Consider the following 26,071-nt stretch of genomic DNA (forward strand, 5'->3'; position numbering starts at 1 on the left):
TTCTCCTTTGCATTTCCTGTCATCTGGAAAAACCTTTGTGCATCTCTCCACTTTCCTGACTGTGCATCTATTTTCATCTGAAAATGTCTCTCTTCCACCGCAATTATTTTATTTTAAAATCTAGTATTTAATTAATGGAGTGTTTTTTGGGGTACAATTAGTATGTCAAGCACTATTCCAAGATAAGGTGTGTTATATTTTACAGAGTACAGAGAAGTTATGTCATTTCCTTCCAGGTCACAATGCGAGTCAGTGACAGAAATAGGAATACAACCCAGGAGTACTGATCCTTATGGGTATGGTTTAAGAACTAGTTAAATGAGTCTTAAATTATTCTTTCATTTCATTAGGGTTGGCAGAACATGATGTGACCTGGGGAGGCAGTTTGTCCAGAATCTCCTGACACTATGTCTCTCGGAGGCACTGAAAGTTGCCAAATTATTTTTTTTTAAATTAACTAACTAATTAAAAATCAAAAATGTTCTAGTTCAAGGAGGTTGCTACCTTTGGAGAAGATGCAGACATTTGAGTCTGTGCTAGGAACCATCCAGTTGGATCAGTGACTTTTATCTAATGTTTGTATTGTGCTAGCACCTACAGGCCTGAAGCTATTTGGGCCCCATTGTGATAGGCACTGTACAAACATATTGTAAATTCTAGTCCCTTCCCTGAAGAGCTTACAATCTAAAATGGTTAGGAAAGTACAGCTACCTTATTAACAGCCTATCAAGTAGCTTTGTGGTTTAGGTACATCAGCCTTGCATAAGAGGTTGTGGGTTTAAATCCTATGAAAGCACTCCTAGTAGATGTTAAAACTATGGTACCTTTTAAATGTTTGCTTAGATAGTAAATTCCATGCGGCAAGGACCTATTTTGTTTTATGCTTGTACAGTGTCTAGCACAAAGGAGCTGGGGCAATTCAATGGCACTGCAGTACAAGCAATATATACAACAGCCAGTTAAGTTGAAGAAATTGCAAAATTACACAGGCATAGACATTAGGAATGGAAAAGACCTACAGGATTAGATCATCTTATCCTTCCCATGAGAATACTGTCTGTTCTCTACAATGTCTTATTATCTAGTGTTTTACTAAGTTGAGATTTAAATGTCACAAGCAATGTATCTCCCACCACTTTCCTTAGGAGACTATTCAATAGTCTAATAGATCTGACTGTTAGGAAAAAAAAATTCCTGGTATTCAATCTAAACTTTTCCTTTGCTCAGTTTCACCATATTACTTCCAGTTACATGATCTTATACATATGACATAATGTTCTCAATGAAGGATTGGTTACATCCACCCTCTTTTTCTTAAACAGCAGGGGAAAATCTCTTTATTACATGATGTTGAAGCCAGAAGTCCTGTTATCCTCTTTCATTACACTTGACAGAAGTGCTATGTTCAGGAGTTTTTCTCTTGAGTGATCTGCTTGCCCAGGAAAATCTGAGATCAATTTGCGGTGCTCAATAGAGCCTAATTAGTAGAGACATCATGTTACAACACAGAATGGCATGCGATACCCAGAGATGAGAAAAAGGCTTTTTGTGTGTGTGTGTGTATCCATGTGTGGGTTTTTCATTTCCAGGGCTTTGAAAATAAATCCTGTAAAACAAGGTTGTGGACACTCTGTGGCCTATGATGAGATTCTGTGGATCTCAAGTACTATGTTGGTTCAAAGCCTTGAGACAAGGACAACCCTTATTACTTGATATGTTTCAGAGGGCTAAAGAGAGATGAAGGTAGTTAATTTCTGTGGCTCTTTGCCTAAGAAAGTGAAGGTTTGGAAATGGAATAGCAGATGATTGGGGATGGGAGAGAGGATTAAAAGCCACATCTTCCTTGGCTAACAGGTGGTTGCAAAACCTCAGAACAAGGATGAAGAAGTCCTGTGTCAGCAGGATAATGTGCTGAGAGATGAAAAATTAGATAGAGTTTGACAAATGCTGGAAGGAAAAAGCTACAGATTGTTTCTCATTTTTAAATTTTCTTTATACATAATAAAGGCTCATGGACTGAATCCTGAAGTCCTTACGCTATTTCACTCACTCTTTCCCCTAGCAAAACTCCTATTAACTTCAGTGAGTGTTCTGCCTAAGCATGTGCTGAGTCAGGTGTTGAGCATTTGGCCCTACATACATTTGTTACTGATTTTTATTATTTTTTTTTTTTTAGGAGCCAGAGCCTCAAGCTTCTGACTAAATAGGGTACTCTTCCTGAACCCTGCTTAGGGTATAAGCCAAGGAGGCTCTAAAGGACAACTCCATATGCCATGATTTCAGGCTCTGTATAGTCAAAGTGAGGATCTGTAATGTCATGGGGAGATCTCATCCATTTTCCTAGGCAGGATTTGGGACATGAAAAGTAGGTTTGTCCCTGGTACGTGTGTGTGTGTTTCTATAACAATCTTCGCTCTTAACTACAAGTGCCACCATGATTAAACCTGCCAGAGACTATCTTTCCCATTGGCATCAGTTAGATTGAGTAACAATAGGTCTGACAAACTAACAATGAGGTTACCTGGTGTGGTTTCTGGATTAACTTTTGCAATGACTATAAAGCAAATCTGACATCCAGTTAAAGCAAGCACTTCAAATCCTTAACGAGACCTCAAAACTCAGGATGGCACCATGTTATCATACAGTAGTTTAAAATATAATGTGGAGTAACACCTTGACTTCCCCAGGTTCAGGACAATGCAAGGGTCAAAATGTGCAACATTTTAGAAGAACCAGAATTAATTTCCCAAAGGCATGTACAAATTGAGTCCCATTCTTTATTTCACTGTGGCCAATAATATGATTTAGACTGGAAAGTAGTCTTTGGAGTGGTAGACTGGATGGCTAAGGAATTGGTAATACGAGGCCTTGAACCTTTAGATCATAGAAGATCAGGGTTGGAACGGACCTCAGGAGGTCATCTAGTCCAACCCCCTGCTCAAAGCAGGACCAATCCCCAACTAAATCATCTCAGCCAGGATGTCAAGCCTGACCTTAAAAACCTCTAAGGAAGGAGATTCCACCACCTCCCTAGGTAACCCATTCCAGTGCTTCATCACCCTCCTAGTGAAAAAGTTTTTCCTAATATCCAACCTAAACCTCCCCCACTGCAACTTGAGACCATTGCTCCTTGTTCTGTCTTCTGCTACCACTGAGAATAGTCTAGATCCATCCTCTCTGGAACCCCCTTTTAGGTAGTTGAAAGCAGCTATCAAATCCCCCCTCATTCTTCTCTTCTGCAGACTAAACAATCCCAATTCCCTGGTTCAAATATCACCCAGGCTGATGGTAACCAAAATCATGACCAGTTGATAGTTATTCAATGACCCATATGAAATGAGCTGATGTCTCAATCCAGTTCATAATGTACAAGTGTCCTCATCACAGTTAGTGCCCTTGCCTGCATGCCCAGCATGGAAGCTGTGCTTCCTCTCCCTCTTAGAAGAGGGACTTCCAGGTCAGGGTGCAGGCACACAGACAGGACAGTATGTGAAAGTCTTGCCCTGGCATTGTCTGCACTGAACTTGTTGTGTGGAGAGAACTATTTAGCCTCCTGGGTTGTGAGCCTGGTACCTTACACCAGCACTAAATTCACTGTACGATAAATAAAAATATTGTACATTTGTACAGTTCATCCCAAAGGATCCCGCAATATTTTCCAATTAACAAACAGCTATGTAAACTATATGCAGTGAAACCTATGCAAGACACCTCCTGTATTAGCCAACCTCTTTTCATAAGAGGCTGCCCCAAGATATTATTCTGAATGTTCCGAGAACAATTCTGCTACAGACTTTACTGGAAAATCATCTCTGTTAAGGAGCTGATTTTTGTCAGTCTCTTGAATGGCTGCCTTAAAGCATGTTTCACTGTATAGGGTTTACTCCATCCACCACTAAAATGCTGCAATCTCTGGGGTGAACTATGTTTAACAGCACACTGCAACAGTGTACAGCAGCTTAATGTAATAAGTGAGGGACAAATACTATATCCATTTAAACTGCAGGGGAAATTTAGTTAGACCTAATGTCAGGTAGGGCCAACATCTTTACTTGTACTAAAATTGCAACGGGTAGGTAATAATCATGATAATCAGACTATGGTTTTAAGTCTCATCTGAAAGATGTCATCTTGCAGAGCACTGTGCCTGCTAATGATGGGTCAGGACTCTAATTCAGTACTGACTCATAAGGAAGAGTGTCGCCTATTGAGTCAACACAATTACCATTTTCTGTATCACCCTAAAAACAACGAGGAGTCCTTGTAGTTTCTAAGGTGCCACAAGGGCTCCTCGTTGTTTTTGCTGATACAGACTAACGTGGCTACCACTCTGAAACGTATCACCCTAGGTATTCTTTGTATATGTCTTATCCAAATACTGACCAACCTGTCACTGATGAATTTGTGAGCTTACAGCACCAGATAGCATCATAGCAGGCCATGATTTTTTATGGTAGAATTTTTTTCATCTTTTTTTTTTTTCCTCCTTGAAACCAGCTTCACTGTTTTTATAGGATCAGCCTTCCCTCTGAAGAACTACAAGATGAGTGTCTGGAGTTGGCTTACTTTCCCTCAGGGGATGTTACTGTACCTTGCTCTCCAAACAGCTGCTGTTCAGCTCCCCCCTGAACTTCACAACTGTACCAGCAATGGTCAGAAAATCTCCTTCAGCCACTCATACAAGATTGACCTACCCAAATCATCCCAGATCAAGGTGGAGGCGGACCCGTTGCCGCTCAAAGATGACAGTCATGTGCTGCTTGCTGCTGGGGATGCGGATGAGGAGGAGGAGCAGAATATCATATTCAGGCACAACATCCGAGTTCAGACACCAAGAGGTGACTGTGAAGCTTTGGGACACATCAAAGATCTGCTGGAAAGGATGAAAAAGATGGAGGAAGAAATGATGGTACTAAAGGAGGCCTGCAGTATACAGAGGTGCTGTGGGGGAGTTCAAGGTGTGCAACAAACTGTAATTTATTTATTTTTGTAGTGTGTTCTCTCTAACTCCAGTAGCTTTAATTGTATGTCCCTCTCTGTGCTGTGCTATTCCCTACTGGAAAAGTCCTGGTCAGGCTGGAGCCCAGGTTTCTTACATTGGGACATGGAAGTCTGATGCATATGGAAAGAGGGTTTAATGGGAGCAATTAATTTCCTGAGTTTGAGGTGGGAAATCCTGGAGTTCCTGACACAGAGACATCCAAAGTCCATTGAAGCCAATGGAAAGACTCCCATTGACTTCACTGGGCTTTGGGGGGAGCTCAGGTTCCAGAGCTTGGGCTGGAATTCTAGTGTTTATGAGGTGATGGAGTGCTTGGTTTGCTGTGCTCCCCAGAGGGTGATGGACAGGGGTAGGAGTGATTTCAAGGGTCCTCACACTGGCAAGGAGCTCAGACTCAGCAGCGGGGTGTGGAATTCTGGGGTTTCTGGGAGTGGTTGGGCTTGGATTAAACTCCTACAGATCCAAGATAACTTGATTTCCAATTCCAGGTCTTGAGGGAGTGGAACTCTGGAATCTCCAAGGTGGGGTGGGGCTCAGGTTCCTGGGCTTGGTGGGGAAAGCTGAAGTTCCCAAAATGTGCTAACACGTGTCTTTCAGCTTTGAGAGGAATTCTGGAGTGTCTAAGAAGTCAGAGCATGGAGTTCTTGAGCTTGGGAGAGGAGACATTTTGGAATTCCACATCAGCAGGAGGTGTGGTTGTAGAATTCCTAGGTTTTTTGTTTTGTTTCCAGTCCCAGAATTTTTCATTTTAAAGGAAAATGTTGAGAATTTGTTTGTTTTTCTTTGATAGCTAACTGTCCAAAACAAAGAAGAATGCTCAGGTGATGGTCTCATATGATACTAGTGGGTGCAGCTATAATCAGTCCATTTAGTTTCTCTTTCCTATCAGTGGTTTTGAATAGACCTCTATATCTGTCTACAGCTCTATTTCTAATGCTGTTTTGTCTGCCTCTTTCTCTCCTGCATGCTACCTGCTGATGTCGGCTCTGGGTCCCCAACTGGACAGGTGTCTCGAATTGCAGTGGACATGGAACTTTCATGCAGGAGATCTGTGGATGTGACTGTGATGAAGGCTGGGAGGGCAACGATTGCTCCCACCCCAGCTGCCCCAACAATTGCAACAGCAATGGACGCTGCGTTAATGGCAAATGCATCTGCAGCAAACCCTACGTTGGTGAAGACTGCAGTCAGCGGCTGTGCCCTAAGAACTGCAGTGGCAATGGGATCTGCAACAATGGTGTGTGCCAGTGCTATAAGGAGTTCATGGGAGATGACTGCAGTGAGAAGAGATGCCCCAACGACTGCAGCGGCAATGGTTTCTGTGACAGTGGCGAGTGCTATTGCCACGACGGTTTCATTGGGCTTGACTGCTCCCAGGGTGAGAAGCACCTTCCTTCTATTCCTTTCCTCTGTCTTTTATCCTGGCGTGTCCCCTGTGTCCCCCTTCCTTCCTGCCCACTGTGGCATTTGTTTGGTTCCTTCTGCAGCTAACCCCACCCAATATCCATTAGCTGGAGAGGATGCTATCCCCACCCCATAGCCACAGGTAGGATATGGAGGCTTATAACCAGGGAGGAATGCTAACCAAGCCCATAAATCGCTCCTGGGAATAAAGGCAAGAGGGTCAGCTAGGTCTGTCTGCTGCAGTCTGCATTGGTTGTGAGTAAGCCAGAGGATTCAGTACAAGCTGTGACCAATGGTATATCAAAACCTTCAATAATCTACTCTGGGCTGAGGCAGTTAGGAATTTAGGATTGGAAGGCACCTTGTAGGTCATAAAGTTCAGTCTCCTGCTGTCTCAGGCAATATCATCATACAATCCTGTTCATAAACTGATCAAGCTCCATCTTAAATCTAGCTAGGTTGTTTGCTCCAACTGCTGCTGTTGGAAACTCCCATTCGAGAAGCTATTTCTTGTCCTGTATCTGCACCAGGCAGTGGGGGTTGATTGATTAGACCTGAGTGAGCTGACCCGGCTCTCTGCCCAGAGATTCCAACTTGACTGGGCCAGGAGCAGAACCTCCTTAGTTTAAAGACACTATCGGTGGGGCTCCTTGCTGCAGAATGTCTGCTAAAGTCCTTCTGTAGCTGTACTCAAGGCTCAGTGCACGGCCTTGCTCTTTGGGTCATTAACCTTAGCTTGCATTTGTCTGGTTTTACACAGAATGACAAAGCTGAAAACAGTTTCCCTTCCTTGTGCCGGTCTGCCTTCACTGGAGGGTGTCTACTAGGGAAGGTTTTATGTTGCTGTTGTTTCTCCAAATGTATCTGAGATTTTCAAAGAGGCTAAGGGAGTTAGGTGCTCAAATCCCACTGACTTTCAGTAGGAGTTGTGCACCTCATTCCAATAGGTTTCCTCTGAAATCTCAGCCTCAGTCTCATTCAAGGTCTTTTAGCATAAAAAGTGCCCTAGGAGCCCTAATCAAATAGTGAGTGAATCCCTCTCTGGACAACCAGCTCAACCCCAGCTGCCAGTTTGAGGCCTTGCTACCATTACTACTTCCCATCCTTGAAAAGCCTTAATGCCCATAAGAATGGCTCAGTAGCCTAGTCATCCAGTTTGAAATATCTTTAAAATCCCTATAACTGCAAATTCATATCCCAGCCATGTCAACTCAGCCCTTCAACCTTCTGAGGCAGGTGAATTGAGTACGTGCAGATTATTGTAAGTGCTCTGGATCAGCATTAAAGCTCTGATCTTATGTAAATACGCTTTTGTTGTCCTCTGCCAGTAATCAAGCCAGTCAGCCAGGAAAATCCACATTTCATTGTCTAGGGCAGGCTGGATTTATGCATTGCTTCTGAAACACATTTTAAGAACAGCAACAAAGAGTCCTGTGGCACCTTAAAGACTAACAGATGTATTGGAGCATAAGCTTTCGTGGGTGAATACCCACTTCGTCAGACGCAAAGAACATATTTCCAGCACACATATGTAATTCTTATGTAAACCCATACATACATCACACAGTGATATTAATGACCAGGGTATCACCAACCTTCATAAAAGATGTTACTTGATACACTTCTTATAGTGCAGTAATAATGTGTACAACCAGTTGATTCAATTGCTTATTATTTGAGGTTCAGGCCCTCTGTTCTCCCTCTGGAGTGTCTGGACTCTGATTGTCACAACTACAGAAGTCAGTTTACATTTGCAGGAATGAAGAAGTCACATGCACTAATTTTAGGGATTATTTGGGCCTTTGAAATAAGTCAGGGATAAGGAGAGAGTTTTCTTTCCTTCTGCAAAATCATCAGATCTCACAGCTTGATAATATATGTTGGGTTTTTTTTTTTTTGTGTGCCAATGTGAGCTTAAGAAGATAGTGGGAAGAAGCCAGGAAAATACTGTATTAGATACAGCAAGCAGTATTTATGGCAGTTAGCAACAGGCTACTTGGCAGGAGAGAAAGGCAAGAAGATCATGTGATTGGGAACCCCAGTTCTGGTTAGTCTAAACTGTGTTTAACAAGTTTTTGCTTGGTCCAAGTAGACCAGACTGACTTTAAAGCATCTTAAACCTACAATAAAGTAACTTTAACAGTGAAGATCTAAAGGTCGGCTTAGTACAATAAAATAAACCCTTAAAACCAGCACATTAATCCTTTGGAATGAACTGTAACACTTGTTTCCCAGCATAGGAAGAGGAACTGAGACAGTCTTGTATAGTGATGGACCAACCTCAACAGATTCAGAAGTTCAGTTCAGTCGCTGAAAATTCAGCTGTTGCTTATCTGAGCCTATGTGTTATGGAAATCTGAGCAGATGTTCACTATTTCCTGGTTTTGGCTGTGATATGGAATAACACCAACAAATACCCTGGAGATATTTCTGCTTTTAGTCCTGGACAAAATCAGGGAGTTCCAAGACATGAAATATAAAAATAAAAAGCCCTACATATATTTAAAAGTTAATCCAGCATTTTTGATGCTGGAAAAATCATTGGGTGTTTGATTCAAGTTTTGGGAAAGGTTCAAAAAGGTTTGAGGTAAAATTGTCAAAAGTGCCTAAGTCTTATTGCATTGACTAAGTATCTAAGTCATTCTTAAAAGTGGAACTTAGGCTCCTCAGTAGTGTAAGCTCTTCTGAAAAGTTTACCCCAGCCTTATTTTATCTGAACTGGTGGTTTCTTCCTCCTTCCTTGGAAAGGAGCTAATAGTATCTCTATAATATCTACTGTGTAAAATAGAGTTTACAGTTATAAAAAAGAGTGTATAAAAATTTACTAACTGAAAAGCATGAGAATGGTTAGTTTTCTGAATCCTTCAGAAAGGTATAAAAATATACTGCAAAAATTTGAGTTAATTAAGGCTGGATCCTGTTGAGTGTCTGTGACCGTTATTTGCTATCACTTGTCACTTTCTTTAAACTTGGTGGGATCGGGTGTCCTTACAGTGTAAATTGACTGTCAAAGAGCAAGTGTGGGATTTACTCCGCTCAAGATGTGATAGAACTCAAACTGTTACTGACAAGGTTCTCTCTGACCTGAGGTACATCAAATATTGAGCAGGATTTCTGCGGAAACTGTGAAGGCACAGGGTCTGTGCCCAATGGATAGAGAATTGTTATTGATGCAAGGGGAGCAGGAGACCCAAAAATATTGACTTCATGAAACAACCAAACTAGAGATTCTGGATTTTTATTTCTCTCATGCATATACACATATGTGCATTCCGACATACTCATTTATATACATACGTGCAGTCTGGTGCACTTGTTCTGTCTCCCCCATATGCGGACTTTCTCTTTCATGCTCCCTCGCATCTGAACTTCTCTCTACTCCCTTGAAATCACTTTTCCAGTAAGCAGTTAGTTCCTGCAGTACAGGGCTGCCCGGAGGGGGGGGAGGGGAAAGCAAGTGGGGCAATTTGCCCCGGGCCCCACAGGGGCCCCCATCAGAGTTTTTTGGGCTCCTGGAACAGGGTCCTTCACTCGCTCCCGGGGCCCCGGAAAACTCTTGCGCGGCCCGGGCCCCCGGAGCTTCTTCCGCTCCGGATCTTGGGGGGCAATTCGGCGGCAGGGGGTCCTTCCGCCCTGGAACTCGCCGCCGAAGTGCCCCGATGACCTGCAGCAGGGGGTCCTTCTGCCCCGGGACCCGCCGCCGAAGTGCCAGGTCTTCGGCGGCAATTTGGCGGCGGGGGTCCCCTGCCACCAAAGACTCCAGGCCCCCTGAATCCTCTGGGCGGCCCTGCTGCAGTAGCCGCCTGTGACTGTCTTTCACTGTGCGGCTGGCAGCTGTAACTCATCCCTGTGTTTGACCTCCTTCCAGCAGTAGCAGTGGAAGACAATGCATTGAAAGTGCCTGGCTTACCTTCAGAACTGCAGTTTCAGCTTTTTGTAAGTGACTGATGAGCAACTGTAGAGTGAGGAGAGTTCTGATGTTTAGCTGCTGAGATAGCTAGGTAGTATTTCTGAGGTTCAGGATCAAATGTTGTGAGAAGCGTTAAGGCCTGTTTTTGCTGCTGCTCAAATTCTGTGATGAAATCATTCCCCAGCTGTAGTTGAACTTTGCAGTACAATTGCAGAGTTACTGCTTTGGGTGCCAGTGAAAATGTAGGCCACGGATTGCAACACCAGAGCACTGCCTTTGGAGGATAACCTGCTACCAGCTATCTCCAGTGTAAAACACTGAGATGTGCTGCCCTTTCTAGAGTTCTGTTCCTGCTCTCAGATCTACAGGACAGTCTTGATCTTCCTGGGTCTATACTATGTCTTACAAGCTTCTTTGTCTAGGCAATTAGAGGGTCCTGCACTTATTCTGGATGTTGTAACATCAGTATAGAATTATTTAATGCCACAGAACAAGAATGATGAAATGGCAACTGCACCAGTCCAGCCAAGCAAGGAGGAGCGTCTTTCCTCGACAGACACACCTGGTGCCATGGGTGACACTGAGAGTGTTAAGGAGGTTGTTTCTTGGCATTCTTTTGATGATTGACATGTCTGCTACAACATGGCGCTAAGTATACCTAGTTTATTGCAGTTGCTGAGTGTTCTCAATTCCCATTGGCCACTGCAACTTTGTGGATACTTCTTTGTGGATAAGCAGAGGACTTCAGCCTCCAGGGCTGTCTATGTAGTCCTGTTCACCAGCAGTTCATTCATTGTATAAATGCAAAATATGGCCCTGATCCAAAGCCCATTGAAGTCAATGGAAAAACGCTCATTGACTTCAGTGGACTTTGGACTATGCCTCAAGATGAGATATCAGTCTTATAATTTCTTCTCCTTTTTTCCTGTAGTCATTGCTCCTCAGAATGTGCAGCTGCTGAAGGCCACGGAAGATTCTTTGACCTTCAGCTGGGATCAGGTGCCCGATGTGGATTATTATCTCCTCAGCTATTATCCAATAGGGCGCGAGGCCTCTGCAGCACAAGTCCGAGTGCCAAAAGGACAGCTCAGCTATGAGATCCTGGGCCTTCTCCCTAGCACAAAGTATCAGATCACACTTCGCTATGTGAAGAAGGGGATTTCCAGTAACCCAGAACACCTACAAGCAAGGACAGGTGGGAGCACTCCTTAACCCTTTCCTCCAAAAAAGGATTTGCTGGTCTTAAAAGTCAGGTTCAAACTATAGGGAGAGCAAACTTCTAGGGTTTGAGGGTGTATGGCACTTCACATGACTTCCTGTCTGAGCTTTTGGAAAGGCCCATTCTATAAGCCTTTCTTCTCCCATTTAAAGATGTTTTTCCCAAAAGGCTTTTTGGGATGAATTTCCCATCTCCCGCAAAGTCCCAGCCATTGTTCCCTGCTTCTGAATTCAAGGGAGTTCACAGTGCTGGGACCAGTTTACTCTCTGACTCCAGGAAGCAGGAATGTTTCACTGTCATGCTGTCTGGAGTGGCTCACGACCGTGAGTGCCTACCTCAGGACAGACACTCCAAATTGATGGTATGTTCTATAATTATATTTCACTGACCTAGCAACAAATGTGAACACCTGGATCACTATAACAGTCTTACCAAGGAGTCACAGACAGTCCCCTTAGACTCTCCCATCTATCTTGCTACCCAGGAAATCTGGACTTGGTGATAAGTGGTCACTTACACCAAAAATCATGGAATGCTCAGTTTGCTCCCAGTCCCAAGAGACCAGTGTCTTATCCCAGATCAATTTGCATCTGAGATCTCACGCCAAAGACAACGCTTGTAGCCAATCCTGTAATAAATTAATTAAAGTTTTATTAACTAGGAAAAAGAAATGAGAGAATTATTTACAGGTTAAAGCAAGCAAACATATACATGCAAATGAGTTACTCTCTATGGTTCCTAAAGATGACAGAGATGTAGTAATCTGTCAATTCAATGTGTCTTTCAGGGCAGACCCAGGGGTAACCCCTGGGGATCTCTGCCTTAGTTTAGGTTTCAGAGTGGTAGCCGTGTTAGTCTGTATCAGCAAAAACAATTAGGAGTCCTTGTGGCATCTTAGAGACTAACACTTTTATTTGGGCATAAGCTTTTGTGGGCTAAAATCCACTTCATCGGATGCATGGAGTGGAAAATACTGAGGCAGGTATAAATACACAGCACATGAAAAGTGGGAGTTGCCTTACCAAGGTGGGGGGTCAGTGCTAACAAGCCAATTCAATTATAGCCCAATTATAGCCCAATTCAATTATAGCTATAGATTAGCCCACTTCCACCTTAATTGGATTGGCTCATTAGCACCGACCCCCAACTTGGTAAGGCAACTCCCATCTTTTCATGTGTTGTGTATTTATACCTGCCTCAGTATTTTCCACTCCATGAATCCTATGAAGTGGGGTTTAGCCCATGAAAGCTTATGCCCAAATCAATTTGCTAGTCTCTAATGTGTCACAAGGAGTCCTTATTGTTTTTGGCTTAGTTTAGTGTCTTTGGCCCTGTGAAAGTTCAAACAGCAAAGGAGGAACAATTTTTTTGTGACCCTGTTTTAGATTTTACATTTCGTCTTGTAGTCCATGAGACGAGCTCCCTTGCACATGACATTTCCAAGGCATAATAGGCCCATTCACCAATCCTTTGTATTGTGATATTCATTAATGGCCTGTTTAATCTTGAGGATTCCTGTGCCTGAGTTCACAAGTTCAGAGCAAACATTTTCAAAGTTATAAAGTGAAACTTAAGTGTCCTGATAGCATGGAATACTGATATTACAAGTGTGATGAATGCATGCAGCAATTTACAAGCTTTCCATAGAGTCTAAACACTTACTACATTCTTATAAGGCTGCTACCTATTTTGAACAAAATTAACATAAGATGAGCTGATTTGGTTTCCAGCTATGAGTTTGCCAGCTCTTAACTAACACTTATGACCTTGGCCAGATCTGGCACTTGGTTTACCACCATCACAGACACATCTCGCGCCTCCCCCCGCCCCCTTCTGTCCCCTTCATTGTCTTCCTGACAATCTCAAATGCCGTGCTGGCCTTCAGAATTCTCCATGGACTCTTTCCACCTGACCCCTCTGAACTTATATTGACCTATAACCCTGCCCTCTCTCTCCACTCCACCAATCTCTGCCTGAGCTCTCTTGCCTCATATATACTTCCCCACATCACTCTTTTGATCTTAGCCTTCTCTCTGCTCCCTCTCTGCAGTTGGAGGTAGAGGAATTTGCCTTTTAATTTGTGCCATCCTCTCTCCAAGAAATTGCAGCTCCTTACTCTCTGAGAACCATCCATTTGAATGGACACAAAAGGGTTTCAAAGAAGGAGCATGTAATTACCAGGTGGGATTTGGCTAGGGGATATGGGGTACTACGTAGGCTGTACACCATGCTATGAAGATCCTTAAAGAGTGCAAGTAGTCAGGACTTCACTTGTACGTATGGCAATGCCAGGTGCACAGCACTTCCTAACGTCATGCTGGAGTGTTGTAGCATTATGGGGGCCATTTGGGGAAAAAATCTGTCTGGGGATTTTTTGTCCTGCTTTGAGCAGGGGGGTGGTCTAGATGACCTCCTGAGGTCCCTTCCAACCCTAATATTCTATGATTATGGACTCAGAGGGCAGAGTACCAGTTTTGAATTGTCAGCACCACTCCCTGCAGTAGCTATGTTTTCCTCAGGCATCTCTGGGCCATACCTGAACTAGTCTCACCCTACTTAGGTGATGAGATCTTCACGCTGTGCTACCTCAATGCCCTTGTTAAAGCCAGTAAAGGGTTGGATTATGGGGAGTGTGTATTTATTTGTAACAGAATACATAGAAGCCAGAGTCCTCTATGGCTGGGATAGAGCTTTACAGTGAGTAAAGTCAGGCCTGTTGAAAGAATAATTGCATTCTGCCTAGTTAATCACCCTTCAGTTCATCTGAGAAATTGTACCTGGTTTTGAGGCCTGAGACCCCTGGTGAAGGTAGTTTGGCTCTTTCCTGTCTTGTGTGCACAAATGGAGGAGAGGTGGCTTTGGTGCTGCTGAAATGATAATGTGCTGCTTGCTCATCACCCTCCCCACTCTGTCTTCCTTAGCCCTATCTGCAGTTAGCGCTGCCTGGGTGACAGAGGAGATGGAGGACTCGCTGGAAGTGGAGTGGGAGAACCCCCCAACAGAGCCAGACTATTTTAAACTGAGGTTCAGCTCACCGCAAGGGCAGGAGAAGGAGGTGGTGGTGCCTAAAAGCAGTGACCCCAAGAGCAGATACATCATCAGCGGTAAGTGATTGGGTATAGCCAGACAGGACATGGCCAGGGAGAAATGGGGAGAGACAGACACAAGAGAGAGGTTGACTCTTGAACCATAACCTGAGAAGAGCATCTCTTTTGTTTCTGTGTGGCTGATGCTCGGAGCAGACACAGACAGTTAGCAGAACTCTTTCACTTCATGCCCAGGCTGCTGCTGTGAGACACCTACAATACACTCCCTTCCCCAAAACACCCAGATGAGCCTTCATCCATGAACCTTGTAGTACATAGATGAAAGTCTGCCAGGTTAACCACCTCTAGCACCTACTGGCCAAGCTAAGAGGAAGAGAGCCAAGGGTTTCTCTTACAATATATCTCACTGTCACGTTAGTTTGAAACTATACTGAGTTCCCTTCAGCATATATGTTCGCTGATGAGGGAGCGGGGCTGGAATTTAACGGGCAGAACCCCAGGATAGGACCCATTTCCATTCAATCTGATCTCAAATCACTCCTTTTTGAATTACCAGAGCACTTTATTTAGCTTGCTCTTGTAGCAAAAGAGGAGGTATTATTTACTTTTTGTCTGGCCCGGAGTCTCACTTTCAATATTGCCAAACATATGGGGCAGATCCTCAGCGGGTGTACACTGGCATAGCTCCATTGAATTCAGTGATTTACACCAGCTGTGAATCTGGCTCTACAGCTTTACTTGCATCTTTGCACCAAGTCCAGCACTTGTTCACATCTTCACAGGTAGCCACCATGAGTATATTCTGTGAGTGAGGGAGCTGAAGGGTGATACCGGACATCACATGGAAAAGCTCCCCGTGTGGTATGGATAGTAAATGTCCATGTACGTTCATTCAACTTTAATTATACCCTCATATAAATAAAATTTACTCTCTCATTTTAGACCTGGGAACACTAAGGATGGGTAAAATGGAAATCCCCACAATTTATGACCAGTAGGGCCTGTAGAGATGAGCCTAAACCAAAACATCAAATTCACATATTCTCCAAACAAGAAGTACAAATCCCAGTCCCACAACTCAAACGCCTCTGTAATGTAAAATCAGAGAGCAGAAGATGCAATTTCTCTAAGAAAATGTTTATGTACTTTATTCCCTAATTGTTGGGACTGTTCCTTTTTGTTTTCTTATAGGCCTGAAGCCTGGCACAGAGTATAAGATCATTATCATATCTGTGAAGGATGAGATTGAAGGAAAACCATCTATAGTGAATGGCCGCACTGGTATGTATCCAGAAGTCCCAAAGAGGATCGAGCTCCATTGTACTAAGTACTGTACAGACACAAAGGGATACAAGGTCCGTAGGTGATGATGCTTGTTTTGAGTTGATTCGTGTTTTCAAGCTTCTCTCCACAAACATGAGGGTTAGAAACTTAAAAAACAAACAAAAAACAAAATAACCCTACCTGAAATTCTCAGGTAATCACCAGACTGTGGGAGCTGGGGCTTTAATACAAACACTAAATATCATGAGACTCAGCAACACTGCATTGTAAGTTACTATGTAAAATATCATCAGTCCAGATGAGCGTGTGGGTTACAGGTGGGAGGTGAGGACCAGCAGCAAGGGGAAGCAACTGGGATGTATGGATGGTGGAGAGAGGGCTGGGTCCTCTTCTCAGAGGAGTGAGGAAGGCATATTGAGGGGATGTTGCTCTGGTCATCACACTGTGCGGAGGACAGATAGCTGGCCTGTCCAGGCCAGGTCCTCTGACAGCCAGTAATCAAATGCTGCATGCAGACAGCAGGGCAATTCTGTCTTGTTCTCCCTCTGACTGCATTTGTTTCTCATCTGTGAGATGGGAATCCATGATTCCCCCACTACTGGAAACCTACAGATCCCCAAATAGAATCATCATTCTGTCCTTCCCACATCTCTTCTCTGTTAATGGCATAGGTGGGTGGGTGTGGCACTGCTGAGGTCTCTTTAGTTGGCCGCTGCCTGGACGGAGTCTGCTGGACTTTTCTTTTGATCAGAGCTCTTGTTTACTCTTGACATCTGATTCCAGTTACCCTTGGAAGGAAGTGGGGTTGGGAAGCACTGCTGCCTTTGGAACACGATGGCTCCATCTGTCATCTGTGTTTTCAAACATTGTGAACACATAGATTCCGTCTCATTTTTAGCGGTTATTACTTGAACGCCCTCTGCTTTGCATAGGACCATTCTAGTGCTGCACAGCCTCAAGGCTTTTCATGAACGTATTAATTCCTCTATTATTTTCCCCTTGTTCTCTTCAGTGTGACCAAATCAGCCAATTCATAGAAGTTTAAGGGAATTTGTAGAACATAAGTGCAACACAGCTGCATAAAGTGTGCTGCCTGGAATGCCAGCTGTGTAGTGGTTTTGTGGAACAAGAGCTCCTTTGGGAGAGACCCACCCAGGTTGGTTAGCTGCACAGATGCTGCCCAGTACATGAGTTGTTTGCATAGCCTCTCCCAACACTCCAGAGTTAGTACCAGAGAAGGGGTGAAGAAGACCATCCTCCATTGCCAGATCTGCGTACAGTTCCCCAATAAAGGACATCTCAGATGTTAAAGTGATCTTAAACTAGGTCTCCAAAAGCATTAACAAAACGCATAATAAGATCCAGTGGCTGGAAGCTGAAGTTAGACAAATGGAGACTGGAATTAAGGTGCAAAATGTTAAGTGAGGCTAATCATTGGAGCAACTCACCTAGGGGATTCTCCATCACTTGAACTTTTTGTATCAAAACTAAATATCTTTTTCTAAAGGAGATGCTGTAGCTCAACCAGAAATTACTGGGTGAAGTTCCTTGGCCTGGGTGGTTCAGGAGCTCAAACTAGATAATCACAAGGGTGCTTTTTGACCTGAAAATCTATGAATTATTCAATATTCAAGGCTACCATTTTTCCTTTAAGATGGTTCTCCTGCCATCTCTGGATCATTCTCTCTCCTCCCTTCCCCATGGTAGTGTGCGAAGAGGCCAAGGGGTCACTGGGATGCTTTAATGGAGAATACTAAAGGGTCCCTGTGTCAGGCACTTAGTAAGTGGACTAGTCCATTCATCTGAGTATAAAGCTGGGAACCAGGAACTCCTGATATTGACTCCTGTGTCTTTGGGAAGTCATTTAGCCCTTCTTTCTTGCTGTCCTCATCCTCAGATAACAATACTTGCCTCTGGGGTGCTATTGTGAGGATGGATGAGTTATTGCTGGTAAAGTACTGTATTTTCTGGCGTATAAGACTACTTTTTAACCCAGGAAAATCTTCTCAAAAGTCGGGGGTCGTCTTATACGCCGGGTGTCGTCTTATAGGGCGGGTGCTGAAACTTCCGAGCCGGACTGGAGAATCTGCGGTCGCCGCATATGGTGCGGGGAGCTCAAAAACGGCCGTGGCCGAATCCCCGCCCGATGATGAGGTGAGGGGGCGCCTCACCGGGAAGGTGTAAGTGAAGGGCGGAGCAAGCTGCAGGCGTCCGGGACGCCCGGGGTATGGAAAAAAGAGAGAGCGGCGCTGTGCCCAGAAAAACATGCCTCTTTCACCCGTCTGGCCCGCCCTTGTATCCTATTACCGTACCTCCTTCTCTGCCTCTCAGATCTCGCTCCTGAGGACTGCAGTGAAGCGGCGCAGGCGCGCATGTGCGAGATCTGAGAGGCAGAGAAGGAGGTAATAGGATACAAGGGCGGGCCAGACGGGTGAAAGAGGCGTGTTTGCGCTACCGCTCTGATAGTCTTGGAGACAGGGAGGGCTGGGCAGGCAGGGAGAGCTGACCAATCCAAGCAGGCTTTGTATACAACAACCAGCCAATCGCCGGTAAGGTACATCGCTTGCCGTGATTGGCTGGTTGTTGTATACTGGGTACCACATACAGTACAGCACCAGTATCTGTACCTGTTCATACAGTATAGCACCAGTACATACAGTACAGTATACAAATGTCCAACAGTCAAAACCCCATCATGGCTCCACCAGCAAGAAGAAAGAAATATGAAGCTAGTTTCAAACTTAAAGTTGTAAACTTTGCCATGGAACATAATAACTGCACTGCTGCAAGACAATATGGAGTAACAGAAAAGATGGTTCGGAACTGGAAAGCAAATGAAAAAGCATTAAAGAGTATGCCAAGGGGTAAGTGTGCATTAAGAAGAGGCACTCCACATTGGCCAGAACTCGAAAAACATGTAGCAGACATGGTGAATGAGCATCGCCAAAACGGTTATGTAGTGACACGAAATAAAATACATTTGTTTGCACTTCAGTGGGCCAAATCTAACCCAGATCACAGCAACAGATTTAAGGCCACTGTATCCTGGTGTACTAGATTCATGGGAAGGCATAATATGGTACTGAGGCAAAAGATGAAAATTGCCCCAAAATTACCTGCAGATCTTGATAGCAAAGTAAATAGTTTCCATCGATACGTAATACAACAGTGCACTAAACATGGCTATGCGTTAAGTAGTATTGGAAATATGGATGAAACTCCAATGAATTTTGATATGGTTGGAAATAAAACTGTCCATCAAAAAGGTGAAAAAACAATTTTAATTAAAACAGGACATGAGAAGTCCAGTTTTACAGTGGTACTAGGATGCACAGCTGATGGCGCCAAACTGAGACCAATGATTATTTTTAAAAGAAAAACAATGCCGAAATTCAAGTTCCCTGTTGGTTGTTTTGTACATGTGAATGAAAAAGGCTGGATGGATGAAGAAGGGGTAAAGCTATGGCTTGATAATGTATGGAGCAGGCAACCAGGTGGACTTATTCAAAAATGTAGTCTACTGGTATGGGATATGTTCAGGGCTCATTTAACTCCCAGCACCAAGCAAATGCTTGCAAGACTAAACACAGATGCGGCAGTTATTCCTGCAGGATTGACATCGTTGGTACAGCCACTGGATGTGTGCCTAAAAAAGCCATTTAAAGATTGCATTCAAGAACAGTGGAATGAATGGATGGTTAGCGGCGAAAAGTCATTCACAAAAGGAGGAAACATGCGTGCTCCACAGTTGGATGTTTTGTGCAAGTTTGTCATAAAAGCCTGGAATGATATTGATGCAGAAACAGTAATCAAGTCTTTCAAGAAGTGTGGCATATCAAATTCATTAGATGGTATGGAGGACGACTACTTGTGGCAAGATGAAGAGGAAGCCGAAGCTGAGACCACACCATCTGATACGGAATTCGATCCATACGATGACTGCCTTACAAATGTATCACAAGATGTCATTGATGTACTTATGATATCAGATGACGAACAGGAGGATTTTGAAGGCTTTTAAAGGGAAACTGTCACGCCAGCAAAACCTGTAAAAATACCGTAGCTTGCAGTTATGATGGGCGTTGCTAACTCGCCAGGGACTTGCCCGGCACTTGCTCTCTCTCTCTTGTTTGTTATCTTCCTCCTATCATCATCAGTTCCAGTTTGGTTGACAGCTTAGAAAACAAATAGCATGGCAGCTCCCATGGGTTTATTGTCTTATCCTTCCTTTCAGCTTTAGAGTGAATTAGGAAAAGTTTAATCCACTTGCACTGTTTTATGTTTACATGTTTGATGACAAACAGCCTTATGTTTATAAGTGACAGTTTTCCTGCTAAGTACCTGCATATCATAAGCATTTGAATTAAAATTACCATATTGAAATCAAATCTGATGTTTTTTTTATTTTTTTTTGGTGTGCGTTGGAAGAGGGGTAGTCTTATATGGCGAGTATATCCCAAACTCTATATTTTAACTGGAAAAGTTGGGGGTCGTCTTATACGTCCAGTCGTCTTATACGCCGGAAAATACGGTAATTTGAAAATGAAATGTACTGAGTATTATTATTCTCCCCAAATTTCAGTTCTCTTGAAATGGTATCAGCCTAGTAAAGAGTGCCTCCTGGATTCAAAACAGCTATTTAAAAGATAATTCTGCCATTTCGTCCACAGATAATGTATTTCAATGTTTTAAAAGCCACCATATTTGTAGGACCCACCAGTTATACACTCTGAGCCCTGCTCTCTGGCTTTGCACCAGGATTTAACTCACTAATTGTATTCTCAAAGCTGTCTGCCCTCCTGCTGACCAGACCAGAAAGTAAACCAAATAAAGCTAGGTTTGTCTCTGCATTGTCAGGAAGAGAATTAATGTTTGCCAAGTAGAAGATAATAAAATTGGATGATGGAAAATACTTTCAAACTCTTGAAAGGGTTTGCTGAGCACTGTAGAGTAAAAGAAATGCAGAAATGCTACACACGATAAGGAATGTGACTGTTAGGATCAGGTGGAATATTGCTCGGGAAGCTTTTAACATTGCACTTTCAAATGCTCTTTTAAAGGAATAGACAGCCCAACTATCCTGGAGACCGACCAAGTGACAGAGGACACAGCTACCATCTCCTGGAACAGGGTCCAGGCTCCCATTGACAGATACATGGTGAGCTACACCTCAGCTGATGGGGACACCAGAGAGATAGCTGTAGGGAAAGACCAGAATACCACTACCCTGATGGGTCTGAAGCCAGGCATGGAGTACATGATCTACATCTGGGCTGAGAAGGAAGGCCTGCAGAGCAAGAGAGCCAACACTAAAGCTGAGACAGGTAACTAATGGCAGGGGAAGAAATGTGGAGCGTGATCATGACCTCACACCAGTTTGTCAACTCCATGGACTTCACTGAAGTTACTCCTGATCTACACTGGTATTAGTGAGACAAGAATCTGTCCTGTAAATTGTAATTCTCATTGGTAGGCTGAACTGGCCTTTAGTTGTGAAAATGGAGCCTTTTAATTGAGCAGGGGCTTGGACAAGATGACCTCCTGAGGTCCCTTCCAACCCTGATATTCTATGATTCTATTCTATTCTATGATTCTAATCACAAGTGCTGGTAGAGATCCCTATTCACAGATGCTAGTCATTAATATCAGTACAATGAGGTCATTCAATTAGTAAAACAGCCATCATCAAGGCCTCTTAGTCGACTGAACATGGAGTTAATGACTTGCCTTCAGAATGCCACAAACAAGCTCAGAAACCTTCCCTAGGTCACCATTCTGACCTTTCCAAGAACTATCCTGAGAGTAAGACATTGAGGGATAACTGGTGTAAGGGCAGCTCTCCCTTTGGTTTGGTGGCTGCTCACTGCACTGGGGTTTAGCACATCTGGCACTGGTGGGATGTGGGTTTTTTTAACGGAACTGATATAGTTGCACTCAGGGTAGATGGAGGGTAGCAGCCAGTCCCTAAGAGGGCCTTTTCCTGTGTGCTAATTCATGTAGGAGCTTTGCTGTTGGCCTAAGAAACAGTATCCTCTTCACAGCTGTGGAAAGGGGAAGGACCATGAAAAGTGGGGAAGGACTGATGGGTCTCTCCTAATGAAGTATTGGGGAGAATCCTCACTCTATCTCTCCACTGTTAAACCTTCTCTAAAAGAAATTGACAGCCCAACAAACCTGGTGACGGACCGAGTGACAGAGGACACAGCTACTATCTCCTGGAATGAGGTGCAGGCTCCCATAGACAGATACATGGTGAGCTACACCTCAGTTGATGGGGACACCAGAGAGAGAGCCGTGTGGAAAGACCAGAGCACCATCACCCTGACAGGTCTGAAGCCAGGCATGGAGTACCTCATCTACATCTGGGCTGAGAAGGGAGGCCAGCAGAGCAAGACGGCAAACACTAAAGCTGTGACAGGTAATCAGGGGAATCTTTGGGATGTGATACTAGCTAACTGCATATCACAAACTGCTCCCTGAAGATTAGCTGTGTTTTGTTCTGTTTTCTTCCAGCTTATTGCACAGTGTACATTATAGAACAATTTGTCATGTGGCCAAACATGGCATAGGTACATACATGCTGCAGGCCATTCCAAGATTGAGATTTAGGACTTACCCCCACTTCCTTGTACTCAATTGCAAAATTTCACTGACTTTAATGGAGTGCTTGACTGGTTCCATAATGCATATAGGTCAGGAGTGGGAAAACTTTTTGGCCTGAGGGCCACATCTAGGTATGGAAATTGTATGGCAGACCATGAATGCTCATAAAATTGGGGGTTGGGGTGCAGGGGGGGGTGAGGGCTCCAGCTGGGAGAGCGGGCTCTGGGGTGGGGCTGGTGATGAGGGTTTGGAGTGCAGGAGGGTGCTCTGGGCTAGGATTGAGGGGTTCAGAGGGAAGGAGGGGGATCAGGGCTGGGGCAGAGGATTGGGACGTGGGGGTGTGTGTGTCTCAGGGGTGCAGGCTCTGGGCAGCGCTTACCTCAAGCAGCTCCCGGAAGCAGCAACATGCCATCCTCCAGCTCTTACGTGGAGGGTTTGGCCAGGCGGCTCTGCGCACTGCCCTGTCCGCAGGCGCCACCCCTGCAGCTCCCAGAAGCAGCAGCATGCCCCCCTCTGCCTCCTACGTGGAGGCATGGCGCTGGCCAGGCAGCTCTGCGCACTGCTCCGTCTGCAGATGCTGCCTCTGCAGCTCCCATTGGCCACGTTCCCAGCCAATGGGAGCTGTGGGAGGGCGGCGTTTGGGGTAGGGGAAGCATGTGGTGCTGTTATGCTTATAAGAAGCACATGGGATCTTTTTCCGGGGAAAAGGCAATACGCCACATTTATTGAAGATACAACAATTAGCATATGCATTCAATCTCACCACACACACACATACACTGTCCTGCCAGTCGATGTTATAGTTACCAGTCCAGATCTGCCTAGTGGCCAGCTAGGTTGATCACCAGTAGGGAGGAGCTGGGTTCAGTCGGTTGCGACACGAGGCTCTGGGGAAGTCTTGGCATGACAATCCCAAAGTTTCATGGTAAGGCACCCTGTTTATATAGTGATTTTCCTTCATTAGGACCAATGAGTTTTGCTCCATCATGTTGTAATCAATTGTTGTTTGACAAGTGCTTGTTTTCTTAAATTGTCCTTCTCATTCTTTATCACAGCTAACTTGTCCCCATTGATAGGTACCTGTCTCATCTTTAGAGTCGTCAATCTGCCCTCCTCTGACATTTCAATAGGGGCGTGTTGCAGCCTCCTGGCACCCTTGCATCTGTCTCAGGTTCTTCCCTCGTACATCTGGTTCAGCAATGGCCTTCACACTTATCTCTTAACACATACATTCCTCATTCACACACAAAACAGAATTAATTTACACAGAACATTTTGAACAGGAACATCCAGTTGCAATGCAAAAGAAAAACAATCATTGCATTCTTTTACTTATTTTAAAATGCAAAACCTACAACAACTTGGTGACCCTCAAAGGTCTGTCATTGCCTTGAAATCAGTCCAGACACAGATTCTGGCTGATGTATCTCTACCCATTGGCCCATTAGGCCATTCCTTTCTGTTATTCAAAAAGGGTGGCTGGCATGATTTGATCAAATCATACACCAATACATTTAATACATGCTACATTACTATTCTTTATCCTTAATTCTAAATTATATAAAATCCTACTACTACCGAGCCGCCTGGCTGCCCCTTAGTGTAGGAGCCGGAGCTGGAGGGGGGACATGTCGCTGTTTCTGGGAGCTGCGCAGAAAGCCCCCAAACCCACTCCCCAGCTGGAGCACCGGAGCGGGGCAAGCCCCCGATCCCACTCCCTGATGGGAGCTTGAGGACCAGATTTAAAGTTCTGATGGGCCGGACACGGCCTGCGGGCCGTAGTTTGCACACCCCGACATAGATTCTATGCAAACTTCCCCCACAGGGCTCTGCCAGTGCACCACAATCTTCCCCTATGGCATCTCCTGCTATTTTAGTCCTGGAGTATGCACAGCTCTGCCAATGTATCTAAATCTTGACCCACAACAAGCTTATTACTCCAGGCTGGGGCCCCCTAGAAGTTCTGCCAAGTTCTGAGTCCTGAAGCACTGATAGCGAGAGCAGTATTTACCCAGTGAGACATGAGTGATAGTTTTCCTCTATCTCACACAATATCTAAAGGTATGGAAAGGTTTGAGTCTGGAAGACATAGTACCCTAGGGGAGTCACTTGAGAATCAATCAATTACATTGTAATAATCAAGGCTTTTACTTTCAGAAATTGATAGCCCAACTAACCTGGTGACCAATCAAGTGACAGAGGACACAGCCACCATCTCCTGGAACAAAGTCCAGGCTCCCATAGACAGATACATGGTGAGCTACACCTCAGCTGATGGAGACACCAGAGAGATAGACGTGGGGAAAGACCAGAGCACCACCAGCCTGACGGGTCTGAAGCCAGGCATGGAGTACAACATCTACATCTGGGCTGAGAAGGGAGGCCAGCAGAGCAAGAGGACAAACACGAAGGCAGTGACAGGTAACCAGGGGAATTTCTAGAATGCGCTATTACAGTAGCAGACTGGCTTCACACTGGATTAGCTGTGAATGTGTCCTCCCTCTAGTTTGTTACACACAATATAAAACATAGGACTTTTTGCCACACAGCTATGTGCTGAAGGAGTGTGCCCCTTGTAGGCATCTGAAAGCTCTCAGAAACTGGTTCTCCTGTGAGAGGAAATAGTGGCAGAAGTGAGATGTAGCATGGGTACATGCTATGTGCACTTCTCCCTCATACCTCTGCCAGTGTACCCCAACTGTAGTCTGTAGGACTCCTACTAATTTAGTTCTGTCCCTCCTCCCAACAGCTCTGCTGTTGGGCGTCATTTCTGACCTGCAGCAACCTTGTTATTCCAGTCCCAAGTCCTTTCACAGCTCAGTTTTGAGCTGGAGCCCCTAGCCAAAAATTCCACTCCTGGCTTTCCCAGGGAGTTCAGCCATTGCACTTCTCCTGCGGCATCACTTGCAATACCACTGCTGGGGCATCTGCCAATGCACCTCAGTTCTGACCTTCAGTTGTCCCAATATTTCAGTCCTAAAACCTCAATAGCAAGAGTGATGTTTAGCCATTGAGACATGAATACTGAAACCTATGTACATATTATCCTTCACCTGACTAAAGTTCTAAGAGTATGAAAATAAAGTTTAGAGACCAAAAGAAACAAGCTTCAAGGAGACAGTTTAGAATCTGTTAATAATGTTCTAATAATCCACACTTTTACTCAGACATTGACAGCCCAATTAACCTGGTGACCAACCGAGTGACAGAGGACACAGCCACCATCTCCTGGAACAGAGTCCAGGCTCCCATAGACAGATACATGGTGAGCTACACCTCAGCTGATGGGGACACCAGAGAGAGAGCTGTGGGGAAAGACCAGAGCACCATCACCCTGACAGGTCTGAATCCAGGCATGGAGTACATCATCTACATCTGGGCTGAGAAGGGAGGCCAGCAGAGCAAGAGAGCAAACACGAAAGCTGTGACAGGTAATGGGGGACAGGAGTGAAGGGAAGTTAGATGGAGACATCTCTATCCCTTTCTTATCTGGTGTTGCATGATCTCTTTTTGTATCACTGTGTATAAAGGCAGGGCCGGCTCTAGGATTTTTGCCGCCCCAAGCAAAAACAATTTTGGCCGTCCCCCTTCCCCCCCCCCCG

The 26,071-nt window shown here is 44.6% G+C and overlaps 1 protein-coding gene across 1 annotated transcript in view; it reads left to right on the forward strand.

Annotated features, from left to right (window-relative positions):
• The first annotated feature begins 4,516 nt into the window (after nucleotides 1–4,516).
• Nucleotides 4,517–26,071, forward strand: part of TNN (tenascin N) — a 36,180-nt gene continuing 14,625 nt past the window's right edge. The window contains exons 1-9 of the mRNA XM_034779542.1: nucleotides 4,517–4,958; nucleotides 6,009–6,380; nucleotides 11,248–11,511; nucleotides 14,457–14,639; nucleotides 15,774–15,863; nucleotides 20,927–21,190; nucleotides 22,021–22,284; nucleotides 24,627–24,890; nucleotides 25,637–25,900. Coding sequence (XP_034635433.1) covers nucleotides 4,544–4,958; nucleotides 6,009–6,380; nucleotides 11,248–11,511; nucleotides 14,457–14,639; nucleotides 15,774–15,863; nucleotides 20,927–21,190; nucleotides 22,021–22,284; nucleotides 24,627–24,890; nucleotides 25,637–25,900 — 2,380 coding nt within the window. The 5' untranslated portion in view covers nucleotides 4,517–4,543. The remainder of the gene's footprint in view (nucleotides 4,959–6,008; nucleotides 6,381–11,247; nucleotides 11,512–14,456; nucleotides 14,640–15,773; nucleotides 15,864–20,926; nucleotides 21,191–22,020; nucleotides 22,285–24,626; nucleotides 24,891–25,636; nucleotides 25,901–26,071) is intronic.

The sequence above is a fragment of the Trachemys scripta genome, chromosome 8 (assembly GCF_013100865.1).
Source record: "Trachemys scripta elegans isolate TJP31775 chromosome 8, CAS_Tse_1.0, whole genome shotgun sequence".
NCBI classification, from domain to species: domain Eukaryota; kingdom Metazoa; phylum Chordata; order Testudines; family Emydidae; genus Trachemys; species Trachemys scripta.